General features: G+C 44.3%; 1 protein-coding gene and 1 pseudogene across 2 annotated transcripts in view; both read left to right on the top strand.

Annotated features, from left to right (window-relative positions):
- Positions 1 to 1738: 1738 nt before the first annotated feature.
- Positions 1739 to 15009, top strand: part of GNE (glucosamine (UDP-N-acetyl)-2-epimerase/N-acetylmannosamine kinase) — a gene marked incomplete at both ends in the record, with an annotated part of 59328 nt that continues 46057 nt past the window's right edge. Inside the window, one exon of the mRNA XM_079707086.1 lies at positions 1739 to 1866. Coding sequence (XP_079563212.1) covers positions 1816 to 1866 — 51 coding nt within the window. The remainder of the gene's footprint in view (positions 1867 to 15009) is intronic.
- LOC307054246 (pro-neuregulin-2, membrane-bound isoform-like) lies at positions 8297 to 9688 on the top strand (annotated as a pseudogene). Its single transcript has one exon. The product of its transcript is annotated as a pro-neuregulin-2, membrane-bound isoform-like (transcript).

Raw genomic sequence — 15009 nt, 5'->3', positions numbered from 1 at the left:
TCTTTGTGGTTCTTGTGAATGGGATTTCTTTTTCCAGTTACATTTTCTTATTCATTATTACTAGGGATTTTGTATCTAGTCACCTCAGTAACCTCTCATTCATTATAATAGTTATTTTAGTTGATCCTCTTGGGATAGCTAGACAGCCACATAATCTACAAATAATAATAGCTTTAATTCTTACTTTCCAGTATTTATATGTCACATATTTTTCTTGTTGCACTGGTTACAACCTTCAACGCAATGTGAATAGTGGTGGCAATAGCATGAGAGGTTTTTTTTTACCATACATGTGAGGCTTGCTACAGATTTTGGTAGTTGTACTTTAATGAGTTTAGGAAGTTTCCAGATATCCTACATGACAAAAAGAGCTTTTGTCTTGGTTTTTTTTTTTTTTAATTAGAAATGGGTGAAGCAAACGCCTTTTCAAAATGTAATTTATTTAGTTTTTCTTTTTTGTTAATATAACAGATTATATCAAAAGACTTCTAAAGCTGGATCATCCTCACAGTCCAGAGACAAACATTATTTGGTCATTTAGGTATTATTCTTTTCATACATAGTTAGATTTTATTTACTAATATTTTATTTAGGATTCTTTTAATCAGTTTCATATTTTGGTTTGTGCTAGCCTGTGCTAGTTCAGTAAATGTGTTAGCCTATGCTAGGCTATATGCTCCCCATTCTGTTCATTAGTTTTTAAAAACGGCAGTATAGCATGTTCTCTTCCTAAAAATGGATTACTTTTTTTTTTTTTTTTTGGCCAAGAGGCTTGTGGGATCTAAGTTTCCCCACGAGGGATTGAACCCCGGCCCCTGCAGTGAAAGCACCGAGTCCTAACAACTGGACCACCAGGGAATTCCCAAAAATGGATTACTCTTTTTTTTTAACTTTTTATTTTATATTGGGGTATACTTGATTAACAATGTTGTGATAGTTTCAGGTATACAGCAAAGTGTTTCAGTTATACACATTACATGTATCTATTCTTTTTCAAATTCTTTTCCCATTTAGGTTGTTACATAATATTGAGCAGAGTTCCCTGTGCTATACAGTAGAAAATGGATCACTTTTCATTTTAGCTTTCCTTAAGTACAATGTAACATTATGTGGTAGAAAAGGCTAGGATGGTGATATGTTCAAATGAACATATACCAATGAAATCAAAATAAGCAGATTATCAGCCTATATCCCTTGCTGCCAATCTGGCTGTGGGGTCCCTGAGCACCAAAAGTATAAGTTTCCTCCTTTATAAAATGTAACAACAGTTTTCTATCCTAATGTAGCTTTGATAAAGTGCAACAATACTGATTTTTCCTTCAATCTCATGAAACTAAGGGTTCTAAGTATGTTGAGGCCTGTGACTATTAAAGAACCTTAAATCCTCTAGTTTAATCTCTTTTACTTCTTTCCTCTAAGTAGCATATCAATAAATGTTTTAAATGAACCTGTGTGAAAACAGTGTGAAAAAGACTATTGAGATTTTGTTTGTAGAGTTTTGTTTCTACCTTCAAGAAACTCAGGAGAAAATAATTTTTCTGGTGGAAAATAAAATTATCAGGTAGAATTGCGTATCAAAAACAGGGAAGTAACACTCAGACACTGACTGTCCTACTTTCAAGCTACTGTCCAGAAATACAGGAAGAGTTTAGAGTCACCTTTTTTTTTTCTTCCTTTTCAGAGAGCCGGGGCTCAGATTTAGTCTGGAAATCAGATGCCTATTTATCACCACTCTGTGGCAGTTAAACCAAGAGAACAAATAGCTGCCCTCCTCATTGATTCAAACAACACCAGGTATGGAGCTTGTGCCACAGGATGGAAATCAATGTGCATCCTCACCAAGTGTTGTGCTTTCCAGGCCCTCATGTAAGTAACTTAGTAATTCAATAGACCTTTATCATTGAAATTGCAATCAGGAAAAAAGGAGAAAATGACAAGGAGTAAGAGGAAAGCTTTGGTTTTAAATCTGTCACATCTGCCATTTTTTTCTAATGTCATTCTTTTACTGCTAACTACTGGTAGTCACTCTCTGGGTGCTATTTGTTTCTCAGTGATGCTTTCACCACATAAAGAGGGTTAGCTTTTACTTTTTGAATCTTCTGCTTCATAAATGTAGTTTATTTCCAGAAGTGCAGTGTTTACTGCGACTATTTTTATTTTTTCCTTTGCTTCTGAAACATACAGAGCTGCCTGGCTTGGAGTACTTTTTCTCCCAGCTATTTACCTATTGACTTACTACATTGGTGAGGGGAGTGCATTTATTTTGAGTTAATTAGTATCTAAGCCAAATTAAATGGAAATTACCATGTTTATCAATATATAAATATGTCATATAGTGTATTACATTATAACAGAGCTTATTTAGCCTAAAATTTTTATTGAGGCATATGGAAATCCAGATGTTTTAGGAAACCATCATTACATTTCAATTTGGTGATTTTCTTAAAAATTTATTTATTTTTGGCTGCATTGAGTCTTTGTTGCTGTGCGTGGGCTTTCTCTAGTTGCGGTGAGCGGGGGCTACTCTTCGTTGCGGTGCGCAGGCTTCTCATTGCGGTGGCTTCTCTTGTTGTAGAGCTCGGGCTCTAGGCACGCAGGCTTCAGTAGTTGTGGCACGTGGGCTCAGTAGTTGTGGCGCACGGCCTTAGTTGCTCCGCGGCATGTGGGATCTTCCTGGACCAGGGCTTGAACCCGTGTTCCCTGCACTGGCAGGTGGATTCTTAACCACTGCGCCATCAGGGAAGCCTCGTGATTTTTTTAAAAGACGTCTATATGTATTCAATTTTAAAATTATTTACAGTTAAGGAATTGCCTTATAAGCACTTGTCAATCAAATGATGTCATTCTTGCACTTATTTTCAACACAGTCTACTTCTAGTTATATCACTAATGCCTAATTTCAATTTGTCTTCTTCAAAGAGAACTTATTATTTTTATTTTTTAGTAGCACTTGTACTTCATTTAAATTCAGGGTCAGATTTTCTGAGCTTCTAGTTGTAACTTCTTCGGGTTTTTTTCCTCATGTCGTCAATGAAGTGTAAGAAATGGTTGTCTCTAGTTACAAAGGTAATAGTTGCTCTGACTCCCTTTTTTCAAGTGACTGATTTTTTTAAAAATGCACCTTGAAATTACCATCTCATCCATCTGCCTAATGTTTGGTGGTTCTCCAACCACATCAACTCTGAAATACTCTGTGCGGCCTTAACGTTACCTTCCAAGGTACTCTCCCACTTAATAATCCAACCATTTTCCCCAATATTTCTCAACAAAACTCCCACCAGGCTAGTCTCACTCCCTTTTTGTTATCTTCAACCACACTGTGTTCTCATCTAGGAAAATGCTCATTTAAAATGTAAAATAGGCAGGATTTCCTGGCAGACTGAGTTTGAAAGAGAAAGGAGGAGAAGTCGGGGATGGCTCACAGGTTACTGGGAGGGTGACAGTACCATCACTGATACAGAAAAGGAAGAAGAGGAAAATTCACTGTGGCAAGTTGATTTGAAATGCCCATGGAACACATCCGAATAAAGGTGTCCTAAAAAGAGCTGGATATTTGGGTTTGGACTGAGAAGACTGGGCTAGACATTCAGATTTAGAAATAATATTAATGGTTGTTTGTTAAGCCATGCAAGTGGATGAGGTCACACTAAGTGTGTACTAAAATGAGATGAAGGGAAGGCTAAATAGGGAATCCTAGGAAACATTAACATTTAAGTGGGCGTTTGGGGAAGTATAGCAGCCAGAGAGGTTGGAGGTAGGCGGGAAATCGGGAGATGTCATGAAGCCCAGGAAAAAGAAAGTTTTGGGCTTTCCTGGTAGCGCAGTGGTTAAGAATCCGCCTGCCAATGCAGGGGACACGGGTTCGAGCCCTGGTCCGGGAAGATCCCACATGCCGCGGAGCAGCTAAGCCCATGCGCCACAACTACTGAAGCCTGCACACCCAGAGCCTGTGCTCTGCAACAAGAGAAGCCACCACAATGAGAAACCCGCGTACCGCAGCAAAGAGTAGCCCCTGCTCTCTGCAACTAGAGAAAGCCTACGCACGGCAATGAAGACCCAACGCAGCCAAAAATTAATTAATTAATTGAAAGAAAGAAAGAAAGAAAGAAAGTTTTAAGAATAAAGCAGTGGCCAAAAGTGTAAAGAAAGGGTTGAGAGCATAGAAGCTGGAGGGCAGAAAAGATTATGTGCATGAGCAGTTGGATGAAGTGAGCTGGAAAAGAGGGAACATGGCCAGGAAACACCACGGAATGTTTAACATAAAGTGCAGTAAACTGAAGTCCCTGAGCTTCCACAGAACTTCATTCTCTATGAAATTAAGTAATGTCTAAGAGTCTGATTGTCTAAGACTTAGATAACTACTATACGTAAAATATTATAAAAAGAGTTCTGAACTGGCCAAGAGTAAAAGTATAACAAACTGGGAGCCAGGAACACTATAAAAATTTGGTGAAACAGGTAGGACAAGAAATGTAGTTGGATGCCTTGGGCTAAGAGTGAGCAGGGTATTTCAAGACAGATATACATTTTATTGAGTGAGTTGTGCCTATCACAAGTCTGTCTCTCCAACCCATATCTGTCTCCAGGTCCCCAATCTCATGCAAATGTCTTTTAGAGGCTACAAATTCAACATATGCAAATCAGGTCTCATTGTCTTCTCACCTACTCCAGCCCCTCCCCAACCTGCTTCTCCTCTGTTTCAGGGAATAGCACTGGCGCCACCCCGTAGACTGAAGTGGAAACCTCTGTCACTCATTCTCTCCCATCCTCATCCCTCCGGTCTCATCTCTGTCATCAAGTTCTGTCCATTCTTTCTCCACCTTCTTTTGATTCTATCCTCTTGCTTTTCATTCCCACCACCACAGCTGCCACTGTATCCAGGTCCTGAAATAGGATTCCTAACTGGCCTACCTTCTTCTAGTCTTTCCTCCTCTTCCCAGTCCATCTCCACAACTCTATGAAAGCAAATCTGATCACGTCCCTCCACTGGTTAAAAAAATCTCCCAATTCCAGTGAGGAGAAAGAAGGTCTGACCTCCTTAGCATGACATCATGCGAGGCCCCTGCCAACCTGGCCTTGCCCCCTCACCTTCGCTGCATCGCAGTGACCTTCTGCCTCCACACATCTGTCTTAGAACCCTGCGAAGTTTCTCCTTGTTCTTCAACTCACCCGCTCCTTTACGCTTGATTCAGTCTAAAGCCTGAGCAAGTCTTGTGCTACTACGATCATAAGCTTGGGTGCTGGAGGAGGGCAGACGGGAGAAGTTGAATATAAGTGATTTGGACCAGCCATAGAGAAAAGAAGAGGGGTAGCGGTGCCTCTCTGATGAGAGATGTGATCCCCCCATTGAACTCAGTGCTTAGTAGACTATATTTCTTAAATAAACCACAATTCAAGGGAGACAAGTATACCTAATAGAGCTAACTGCAAGGAATTTATGATCTGATGAGAGAAATAAGACATATAGAATGAGGTAACTAACGTGATTGATTTTTTCCCGTTCATTATAAAACATCGGATTCATTGCTTTACACTCATAAACATATACAGACATTCAAAGATACCAGATAATTAATAATAAGTATGAAATAAGTAGTCAAGACAAGTCCTACAGGAATTTAGAGGAGGAAGAGATTACTTCAGGATAGGGTGTTCAGATAATGTTTCACAACAGACATAGGACTTGAAGCCTGAGTAGGGTGTACGTAACAGGAGGAATAGCCTTCTAATTGTGGGGAATGACACAAACAGAGGCAGAGGAGGATGTGTTCACGGCAGAAAGATCTGGGTAGGGAAATAATGTTGGTAAGGACAGGAAGACGTCAGGGTGTGATTGTGGTGTCCCTTCGATGCCCAGCTTGATCCCCAGGCATACTTGCATACTTTACCTATCAGGGAATGGGAAACCCTGAAGTTGTTTTTTTTGTTTTGTTTTGTTTTTGTTTTTGTTTTTGCTGTGCCGCACGTCATGCGGGATCTTAGTTCTCCACCAGGGATGAACCCGTGCCCCTGCAGCGGAAGCGTGGAGTCCTAACTACTGGACACAATGAACACAGTCTTTTAAGGAGATTAATCAGGCAATAGTGTGCAGGACAGATTAGAAAAGCAAGGGAATGCAGGCCAGAAGAACAAGTAGAAGCAGTTATCTGGGTCTGAGATGCCATAGATTTTGATTCTAAGACTGTTGACATGATAGATTTTTTCTTTTTTGAAGATGTTGGGGGTAGGAGTTTATTAATTAATTTATTTATTTTTGCTGTGTTGGATCGTCGTTTTTGTGCGGGGGCTTTCTCTAGTTGTGGCAAGCGGGGCCCACTTTTCATCACGGTGCGTGGGCCTCTCACTATCGCAGCCTCTCTTGTTGCGGAGCACAGGCTCCAGACACGCAGGCTCAGTAGTTGTGGCTCACGGGCCTAGTTGCTCCGCGGCATGTGGGATCCTCCCAGACCAGGGCTCGAACCCGTGTCCCCTGCATTAGCAGGCAGATTCTCAACCATTGCGCCACCAGGGAAGCCCGACATGATAGATTTTTGTAATAAAAAACTCACATTAAATGTATACACTGATTATAAAACAAATCTTTATTTTTAGGTATGTAAAATTACAAAAATATAGGCATCTTAGAATTAAGGAAATAAGATGAAGATCTAAACTAAGGTGGTGATGGTGGGAATGAGAAGGGAAGAGTAGATGCAACAAGAAAAAACAAATCTTGAAGAATTTGAGAATTTGGATGTTAAAAGTCGGAGAGAGAAGATTAAAATATGACTCCATGGTTTTGAGTCTGAATGAAAGTGCCAAGTTGGTACCATTAAAAGAAATGGGGAAGTCAAGAGGTAAAAGAACCAAACTAAATTTTATGTATTGAGTTGGAGGTGAGGAAATATCTAATAGACAGTTGAAGATATGGGCTTAGAACTAGGAAGAAAGATCAGGCTAGATCTTTCTAGATAATAGATCTTGGATCTATTATCCAAGGAATTAGCTACACACAAGTCGGAATGGAAGGTCTGAGAGTGAATGACATTCTGAAAGGTCAAGCACGTAGAGAACCGGGGCAGAAGTGCAATTGCAAGGGGGTACCCACGTTTCGGGACAGGAAGCAGGGTAAGGAAGAAAAACAGAAATGATCTGAAAGGTTGAATTAGATTCATTTCATAGTAGGGGCATGAAAACCACGAGAAGAGGGAGGTTGAAGCCTTATATTCATGCTTAGGATTTATGGGTGTTCATCATGTGCATTTGGGTGTGCCTTAAGCCTTCACACTGGTGTGAAGAAGCCCACTGCAGAATTCCAAAGCAATGTTCGCTTGGGCCCCCACCTTCATCCTTAGCTGGATGCTGACTACTAACTCTGGGCTATTCCTCAGCTCCAGGAGTTCTGGACCAGTACCTTGGCTGGTTCCTCAGCCTTTGTCGAGCAATCATGAAATTTCTCCAAAGGCTTGTTGCTAGTATCACGTGCAGTTAATCTTAGCCAGATCCTATAAAGTCCAAAAGAATGTACTTCCCACCTAGCTCTTTAATGAGCAGTTATTTAAGAATGTAATTTTGTTGACCCAACTTTTTATAACAGAGTCAAAGTTAAGGGCAAACTAGTTTTTAGCACTTTACCAGTTCAGCTGGAATAGCTGTGCCAGTTAAACTTTCTGAACCCCTATTAGTCAGGGATGACTTAGTTCTCTCTGGCTTACCTCATTTCCCTAGCAGACAGATAAGAAATAAAATTATTGATTGGTTTAAAATGTGATACTTTCATAGCCCATAAAAATACATTTAAAAATTGTCCAATGAAGGGCAGTATTTCACAGAAACAAACACATAGTCATCGAATTTTTTTGTATTTTTCTTCTATAATTGGGAGAGCTAGCAAGGCATGTCTCACCATCACAGGAGCTCTAAAAAGCTGATTGGCTGACATGATTAGTAATTGGGAATATGAATTGTGATATACGATCCCGAAACACAAATTTAAAAAAGGCTTCTCTTCTTGTCATGAGTTTCTTAATCAGGACGTTTGTAAGCATATCTTTCAATCTCATGCTCTTACAAACCTGAAGTTGACCCATACAGTTTAGATTGTTACTGACTTATTTTCAGCTAGTGTAAACTTAATCCTCACATGCCTTTGCCAAGAGAAACAGAAGTGCTTTCCCCTCTGTGTAGTGAAGCCTCATCAGTGTAACAGGAGCAATTCTCTCTCCTGTGGGGAAGTGCCCATATGACTTGGTTAGGCAGTAAACCATCTGGCTTATGCAGTGATATCTGGTTTGTAAGATGTGCCTTACCTCTTTATATGCTCAAGAGACTGGCCATTAAACATGTTGTGGCTGGAAAGTCCGAACCGACAGCCAGGAGCCCGCACGCACCTCGCACCCTGAGACAGCGGCGCGCCCCGCACCGCTCCGGGAGGACCGGCCACCGGGCCCCGTGCCCCGCGCCGCGGCCCCGGCCCCGCCCCCCGCCGCTGCCGCTGCTGCTGCTGTGGACCGCGGCCGTGGCGCCGGGGGGCGGCCGCCGGCGAGGAGGCGGCTCCCGCGGGGGCCTCAGTGTGCTAGGCGTCCCCGCCCAGCGTGGGCTCGGTGCAGGAGTTGGCTCAGCACGCCGCGGTGGTGATGGAGTGAAATGCGCACCCGCCGCGGCGGCAGCAGGGGGGCACTCGACAGGAAGGGGGAGGCGGCTGAGGCAGGGGCGCGGGGAGGCAAGCGCCAGCCGCCAGCCGTGGGCCCGGGAACGTGCCCTCCTGGCCCACAGGCCCCGCGCCCAGCGCCGCCGAGCCCGGAGACGAGGCGCCCTATCTGGTGAAGGTGCACCAGGTGTGGGCGGTGAAAGCCGGGAGCTTGAAGAAGGACTCGCTGCTCAGCGTGCGCCTGGGCTCCTGGGGCCACCCCGCGTTCCCCTCCTGCGGGCGGCTCAAGGAGGACAGCAGGTACATCTTCTTCATGGAGCCCGATGCCAACAGCAGCGGCCGCGCGCCGGCGGCCTTCCGAGCATCCTTCCCCCCTCTCGAGACGGGCCGGAACCTCAAGAAGGAGGTCTGCCGGGTGCTGTGCAAGCGGTGCGCCTTGCCTCCCCATTCGGAAGAGATGAAAAGTCAGGAGTCTGCAGCAGATTCGAAACTAGTGCTTCAGTGCGAGACCAGTTCTGAATACTCCTCTCTCAAATTCAAATGGTTCAAGAATAGGAATGAATTAAACCGAAAGAACGAACCACAAAACATCAAGATACAAAAAAAGGCCAGGGAAGTGAGAACTTTGCATTAACAAAGCACCACTGGCTGATTCTGGACAATGTATGGGCAAAGTGATCAGCAAATTAGGAGATGACAGTGCCTCTGCCAATATCACCATTGTGGACTCAAATGAGATCATCACTGGCATGCCAGCCTCAACTGAGAAAACGTGTGTGTCTTCAGAGTCTCCCATTAGAATATCAGTATCAACAGAAGGAGCAAATACTTCTTCATCCACATCTACATCTACCACTGGGACAAGCCATCTTGTCAAGCGTGCCAGAAGGAGAAAACTTTCTGTGTGAATTTAGCAAGTACTTCATGGTGAAAGACCTTTCAAGCCCCTCAAGATACTTGTGCAAGTGCCCAAATGAGTTTAGTGGTGATCCCTGCCAAAACTATGTAATGGCCAGCTTCTACAGTACGTCCACTCCCTTCCTGTCTCTGCCTGAATAGGAGCATGCACAGTCGGTGCTGCTTTCTTGTTGCTGCATCTTCCCTCAGATTTCACCTAGAGCTAGATGTGTTTTACCAGGTCTAACATTGACTGCCTCTGCCTGTCGCATGAGAACATTAACAAAAGCAATTGTATTACTTCCTCTGTTCATGCCTAGTTGGCTCTGAGATACTCATAGGTGTGTGAGGCTCCGATGTTTCTGAAATTTATCTTGAATAATGTGATACAAAATGATAGTCTATATCATACAGTACAATGATAATAAAGGCATTTAAAAGTCTCCCTCTTTAGGGCTTCTCTGGTGGTGCAGTGGTTGAGAGTCCGCCTGCCGATGCAGGGGACACGGGTTTGTGCCCCGGTCCGGGAAGATTCCACATGCTGCGGAGCGGCTGGGCCCGTGAGCCATGGCCGCTGAGCCTGCGCGTCCGGAGCCTGTGCTCCGCAATGGGAGAGGCCACAACAGTGAGAGGCCCGCATAATGAAAAAATAAAATAAAAAATAAAGTCTCACTTTTATTGATAAAATAAAATCATTCCGCTAGACAGTCCATCTTCTTTATAAAATGACCCCATCCTGAAAAGGATGTTTGCTAAGTTGTAACCAGTACACGCTTGAAATGACGGTAAGTTCATTTCAGTTCAGAATGTGTTATTTCTAACAAGTAAACAGAAAAAATAATAATAATAAAAATATTGTGGCTGAGATATAGAGTGGGGCGAGGGGAACAGCTAAGGGAAGGATATTTATTAAACTGAAATATCCAGCTTAATATGGTGATTAATTACTCAATTCTTTCCATCTATTGATTTCTTCATCATATGGGCTAAGAACAGGAATGGCAAGTTCATGGCACCATCCCTGCCTCTCTTCCACACACACCCCCGCCCCCACCAAAAAAAAAAAAAAAAAAAAAAAAAAAAGCCCGTATGGCAGACACCACAATACTCTTTTCCATTGAACTCAGCCTCAGAGTCATTTTCCACAGTTCTCCAGGCAGCCACTATCAGTTTGTTCGAGTGGGGAATTGAAATTATGAGGTTGGGGATTCTTTGTGGCTTACAGTTTTGGTGTTAGTATCTTCTGATTACAAGGAACAGGGAACCTTAAGAAAAAGAGGATTTATTTTAAGGATACACATAGTTTGGAGTCAGAGAGTTGTTCAGGATCCAAGGCAAGTCAGAGACTGGATTCTCGCCCTATGGTCCACCTGTTCAACCTCTCATAACATATCTGTGTCTCTGCTTTTAATGTGCCCCCATTTCCCAACTGGCCAATCCTCTTTGTATTCCACAGTCTAAATGCTTCAGAGAGCTAATTTAACATGCTTTGTTAATTACCATTGTGTTTATTACTAAGCATAGCCTTGGTGCCAGGTTTTGTCATGGATCATGAATAGGCAGCCCTTGGGTAGGCAGCCCATGGATACTGGTAATGTTTTCTTTATCTTAGTGGTAGTTATCCAGGTGTGTTCACTTCATGAAAATTCAAAATTCAACACGTGCTTATTATGTGCAAGTTTCTTTGTTATATTTTAATAAGTTTATTTTTCTAAAAGTAGTTGTGGCAAACTGATCTCATTTTCTTCTTTGAAGGCTTTATCAAACTAGTACATCAGGAGAATGTCATAGACATATATGTTCATCTTAAGGAAGACATCTTTTAAAATTTCCTAAGACCGTTATGTGCAGTTCAGAGAGATGTGGGCTGGATAGTAGAAGAGTTATGTGAATTCTTAACTAGTGGAACAACTTACCCAAAAATTGACAATCAAGATCAACCTGAAGATAGGTTTCTGTCATAATGTGTGAGGGTTCTGTTTAGTATAGAGAGGAAATACAGGCCAAGCATGTGGGATCAAGGGCTGGGCTCTTCTGCTTAATAGCTGTTTGACATTAGGGAACTTTTCTTTCCGTGCCTCAGTCTTTCTATCAATAAAATGGGAGTGATAGAGTCTACATCTTAAGATGGTTTAGAGTACTGAGTGAACATAAATAGTGTTCAGAAAAGTAGGCCACTAATATGCAGGTAGAATTTGTAGAGTGGCAGAGTACTTTATAATTAAATCACCAAGTTAAAGAGCAAGACAAGTCCCTGTTAGAAGAAATGTCCCCAAAGTGGCCAGATGAACATCTGTCAGGGATGCTGTAAAGAGGTCCCTTCCTTTAATGAGAAGGTTGGATTAGATGATCTCTCAAGGTCTAGGATTCTTTGTCAGTCTAATTGTGCCCTAAATACTTGAAGTTATAATTCTGCTTATGGAGTAATTCTATAGAATTACTTGCCAAGAGGAGACGGGGTCACCCATAACAAAATGGGCATGCTTTGGAAACATCTGAGAACTCGGAACTCATCTTTCCAATGTTGGGTGAAAACATGAGAAAGATACATAGCCACAACCTAGAGAAAAACACCGACCTGTAAGACTGAAGAAAGAAACAGAGATTTGGCTGCTTCATTTGTTCTTTAAAATGAACACCTGCCTTTACACATCATCTGAAATATACATTAGGCCCAATAGGAATATACATCTTCAGTAATCTGCCAACAATATCAAGGTAACTGCCTTGCTTTGTTTGCAGGAAGTTGATGCTAATTTTTAAAAAATCTGATTTTATTATACTACAAAGCCATCAGTACTTTTTTTGCAGCATGTAGAGCCCTCAGATTAAAGCCAAAGGCAATCAAACCAAATGAACAAAACTTAATGACTTGAGGAGTGGCCAAGATGGTGGAGCAGGAAGACCCTGAGCTCATCTCCTTCCAGAGGCACACCAAAATTGCAACTATTTATAGACAAAGTATCCATGAGAGCAACCTGAAGACTAGCAAAAAATGTCTTCTAAGAGCTGACAGTTACAAAGAAGGAACCACAATGAGAAGGGGAAAAGGGACAGAGATGTAATTAGCCAAGACTCATGCCCACCAGGTAGGTGACACATGAATGGGAGGATAATTACAATTGCAGAAGTTCTCCCGCAAAAGCAAGGGGTCCAAGCCCCACACTGGGCTTCCCATCCCAGGGATCCTGCACTGGGGAGACAAGCCCCTGGAACATTTGGCTTTGAAGGCCAGTGTAGGAAGACCCAGAGGTCTGTGGGAAATAGAGACCCCACTCTTAAATGGCACACACAAAATCTCACACACTCCAAGACCCAGAGCAGAAGCAGTAATTTGAAAGGAGGCTGGATCAAACCCACTTGCTGATCTTGGAGAGCCTCCTGAAGAGGCAGGAGGCAACTGAAATTCACCCTGGGGACATAGATGCCAGCAGCCGCCATTTTTGGGAGTTTAACCCACCATGAGGACACTGGCACTGGTAAGCACCACTTTGGAATCCTCCCTCTAGCTTATTAGTGCTGGAACCTACCTGCCCACCAGTCAGTCAGCACCCTCCTAGGATGCCCCAGGCCGGGTGCCCCGGATGGGCAGGGACACGACCTCACCCACCAGCAGAAAGGACCCCCTGAGGCCCCAACCCTGCCCCAGGACACACCCTCACATACTAGATGGCCGAGGACCCAGCCCCACCCAACTAGTGGGCCTACACCAGCTCTGGAACCTCCAGCCCCTCAGTCAGAGACCCCAGGACCCAGCTCCACCAGTGGGCTGACACTAGCCTTGGGAAGAGGCCTCACCCACCAGTGGCGGGACACCAGCCCCATGAACACCAAGACCCTGCAGCCAGCTGTGTCAGGACCCGGTGCATTCACCAGCAAGCTAACACCAACTCCAGGAGCACCAGGGCCCTGGCCCTCCCCACCTGTGGGCCAGCACCAAATCTGCAACCCCTGGCCTCCACAGCCAGAGACCCCAGGACCCATCTCCACCCATTAGTGGGCTAGCTGTAGCCCCAGGACCTGACCTTGCCCACTAGTGGATGGGCATCAGCCCTGGGACCCCCTGGGCCCAAACCCCACCCACCAGTGTGCTGACCAGACCCCAGGACCACACAGACCTAATGCCAGCCATGTCAAGACCACACCCACCCATTAGCAGGCCAGCGCCACTCCAGGATGCCCTGGATCCTGGCCCTGCCCAATGGGAGGCCAAAAACAGCTCCAGGACACTTTGGGCCCCTCAGCCATCCATGTTAGGATCCGGACCCACCTAACAGTGAGCCATCACCAGCTCTGGGTCACCTGCGACCCTCAGCCAGCCATATCAAGAAGCAGCCCCACCCACCAGCGTCCCCAGGACACTCCTGGGCCATGGCCCCACCCATCAGTAGGCCAACACTAGCTCCGGGACCCCCAGCCCAGCATTCAGCCACGCTGGGACTGAGCTCCACCCACCAATGAGCTAGCACTATCCCTGGGACCCCTAGGCGGGATCTGTAGACAGTTGCCTCATGACCTGGGCCTGCCCACTGGTGAGCTGGCACCAGGACCAGGGCACTCCTGGCTGTGCAGTCAGCCATGCCAAGACCCAGCCTGAACAAAACAGAGCCTTACAACCAACTGGAATGATGACCAGCAATACCTACCAGCATGCCCACAGTAGTCAGCCGACCACAACAGAAGGTCCCAAGCAGCCCCCATAAGAGGGCACCCCTAAAGCAAGTAGCTCTGGTAACCACAGGAGAGTGTGCTGCCAGGATCCATAGGACGTGTCCTGCATAAGGCCACTTCTCCATGATTGGGAAACATAACCAACCAACTAAATACATAGAAATAGAAACAGGAAATTAGACAAAATGAGGCAACAGAGAAATATATTCCAAATAAAGGAAAAGAAAAAAAACCTCCAAAGAAGAACTAAGTGAAGTGCAGATAAGCAAATCTACTTGATAGAGAGTTCAAGGTAATGATCATAAAGATGCTCAAAGAAGAGCCTCCTTCTGTCTCTCTCATCCTGTAAGACCCTTGAAACATCCTGCAGGTGGCTCCTATCTTGTGGGAATGTTGTTCACAGAAAATCATATCACCTTGTAAGGCCTTCCTCTGGTCTCAGGGAAGGTATAAAGGAAAGTAGGAGGGGCCGGATGGAGGGGGTCAATGGTTGCCTGGAGAGGTGGCTATTGACAGAACCACAGGTGGGGAGGAAGCTGTGCTAATTAACTGGATCTGGCTCTACAGCTTCCTTGGTCTCCTAAGCCCAGGATGATACCTGCCTCCCTCAGTGTGCTCTGGCTAAGCTTAGAAATGCTTCCTTAGGAGGAGACTGAATAAATTTGAGATTTGAAGTCAGAGGCCCCAGCTCTGAATACCAGTTAAGCCACCTCCTGGCTGGGTGATTCTACCAAGTTAACTTATCCTCTCTGAGTTTCAGTTTTCTCATCTGAAAATGTGCATAAAATCAGAACCTCTCTCTGTGGATTTTT

Source organism: Hyperoodon ampullatus (assembly GCF_949752795.1).
Source record: "Hyperoodon ampullatus genome assembly, chromosome: 6".
NCBI classification, from domain to species: domain Eukaryota; kingdom Metazoa; phylum Chordata; class Mammalia; order Artiodactyla; family Ziphiidae; genus Hyperoodon; species Hyperoodon ampullatus.
This window is presented reverse-complemented; position numbering and strand designations above follow the sequence as displayed.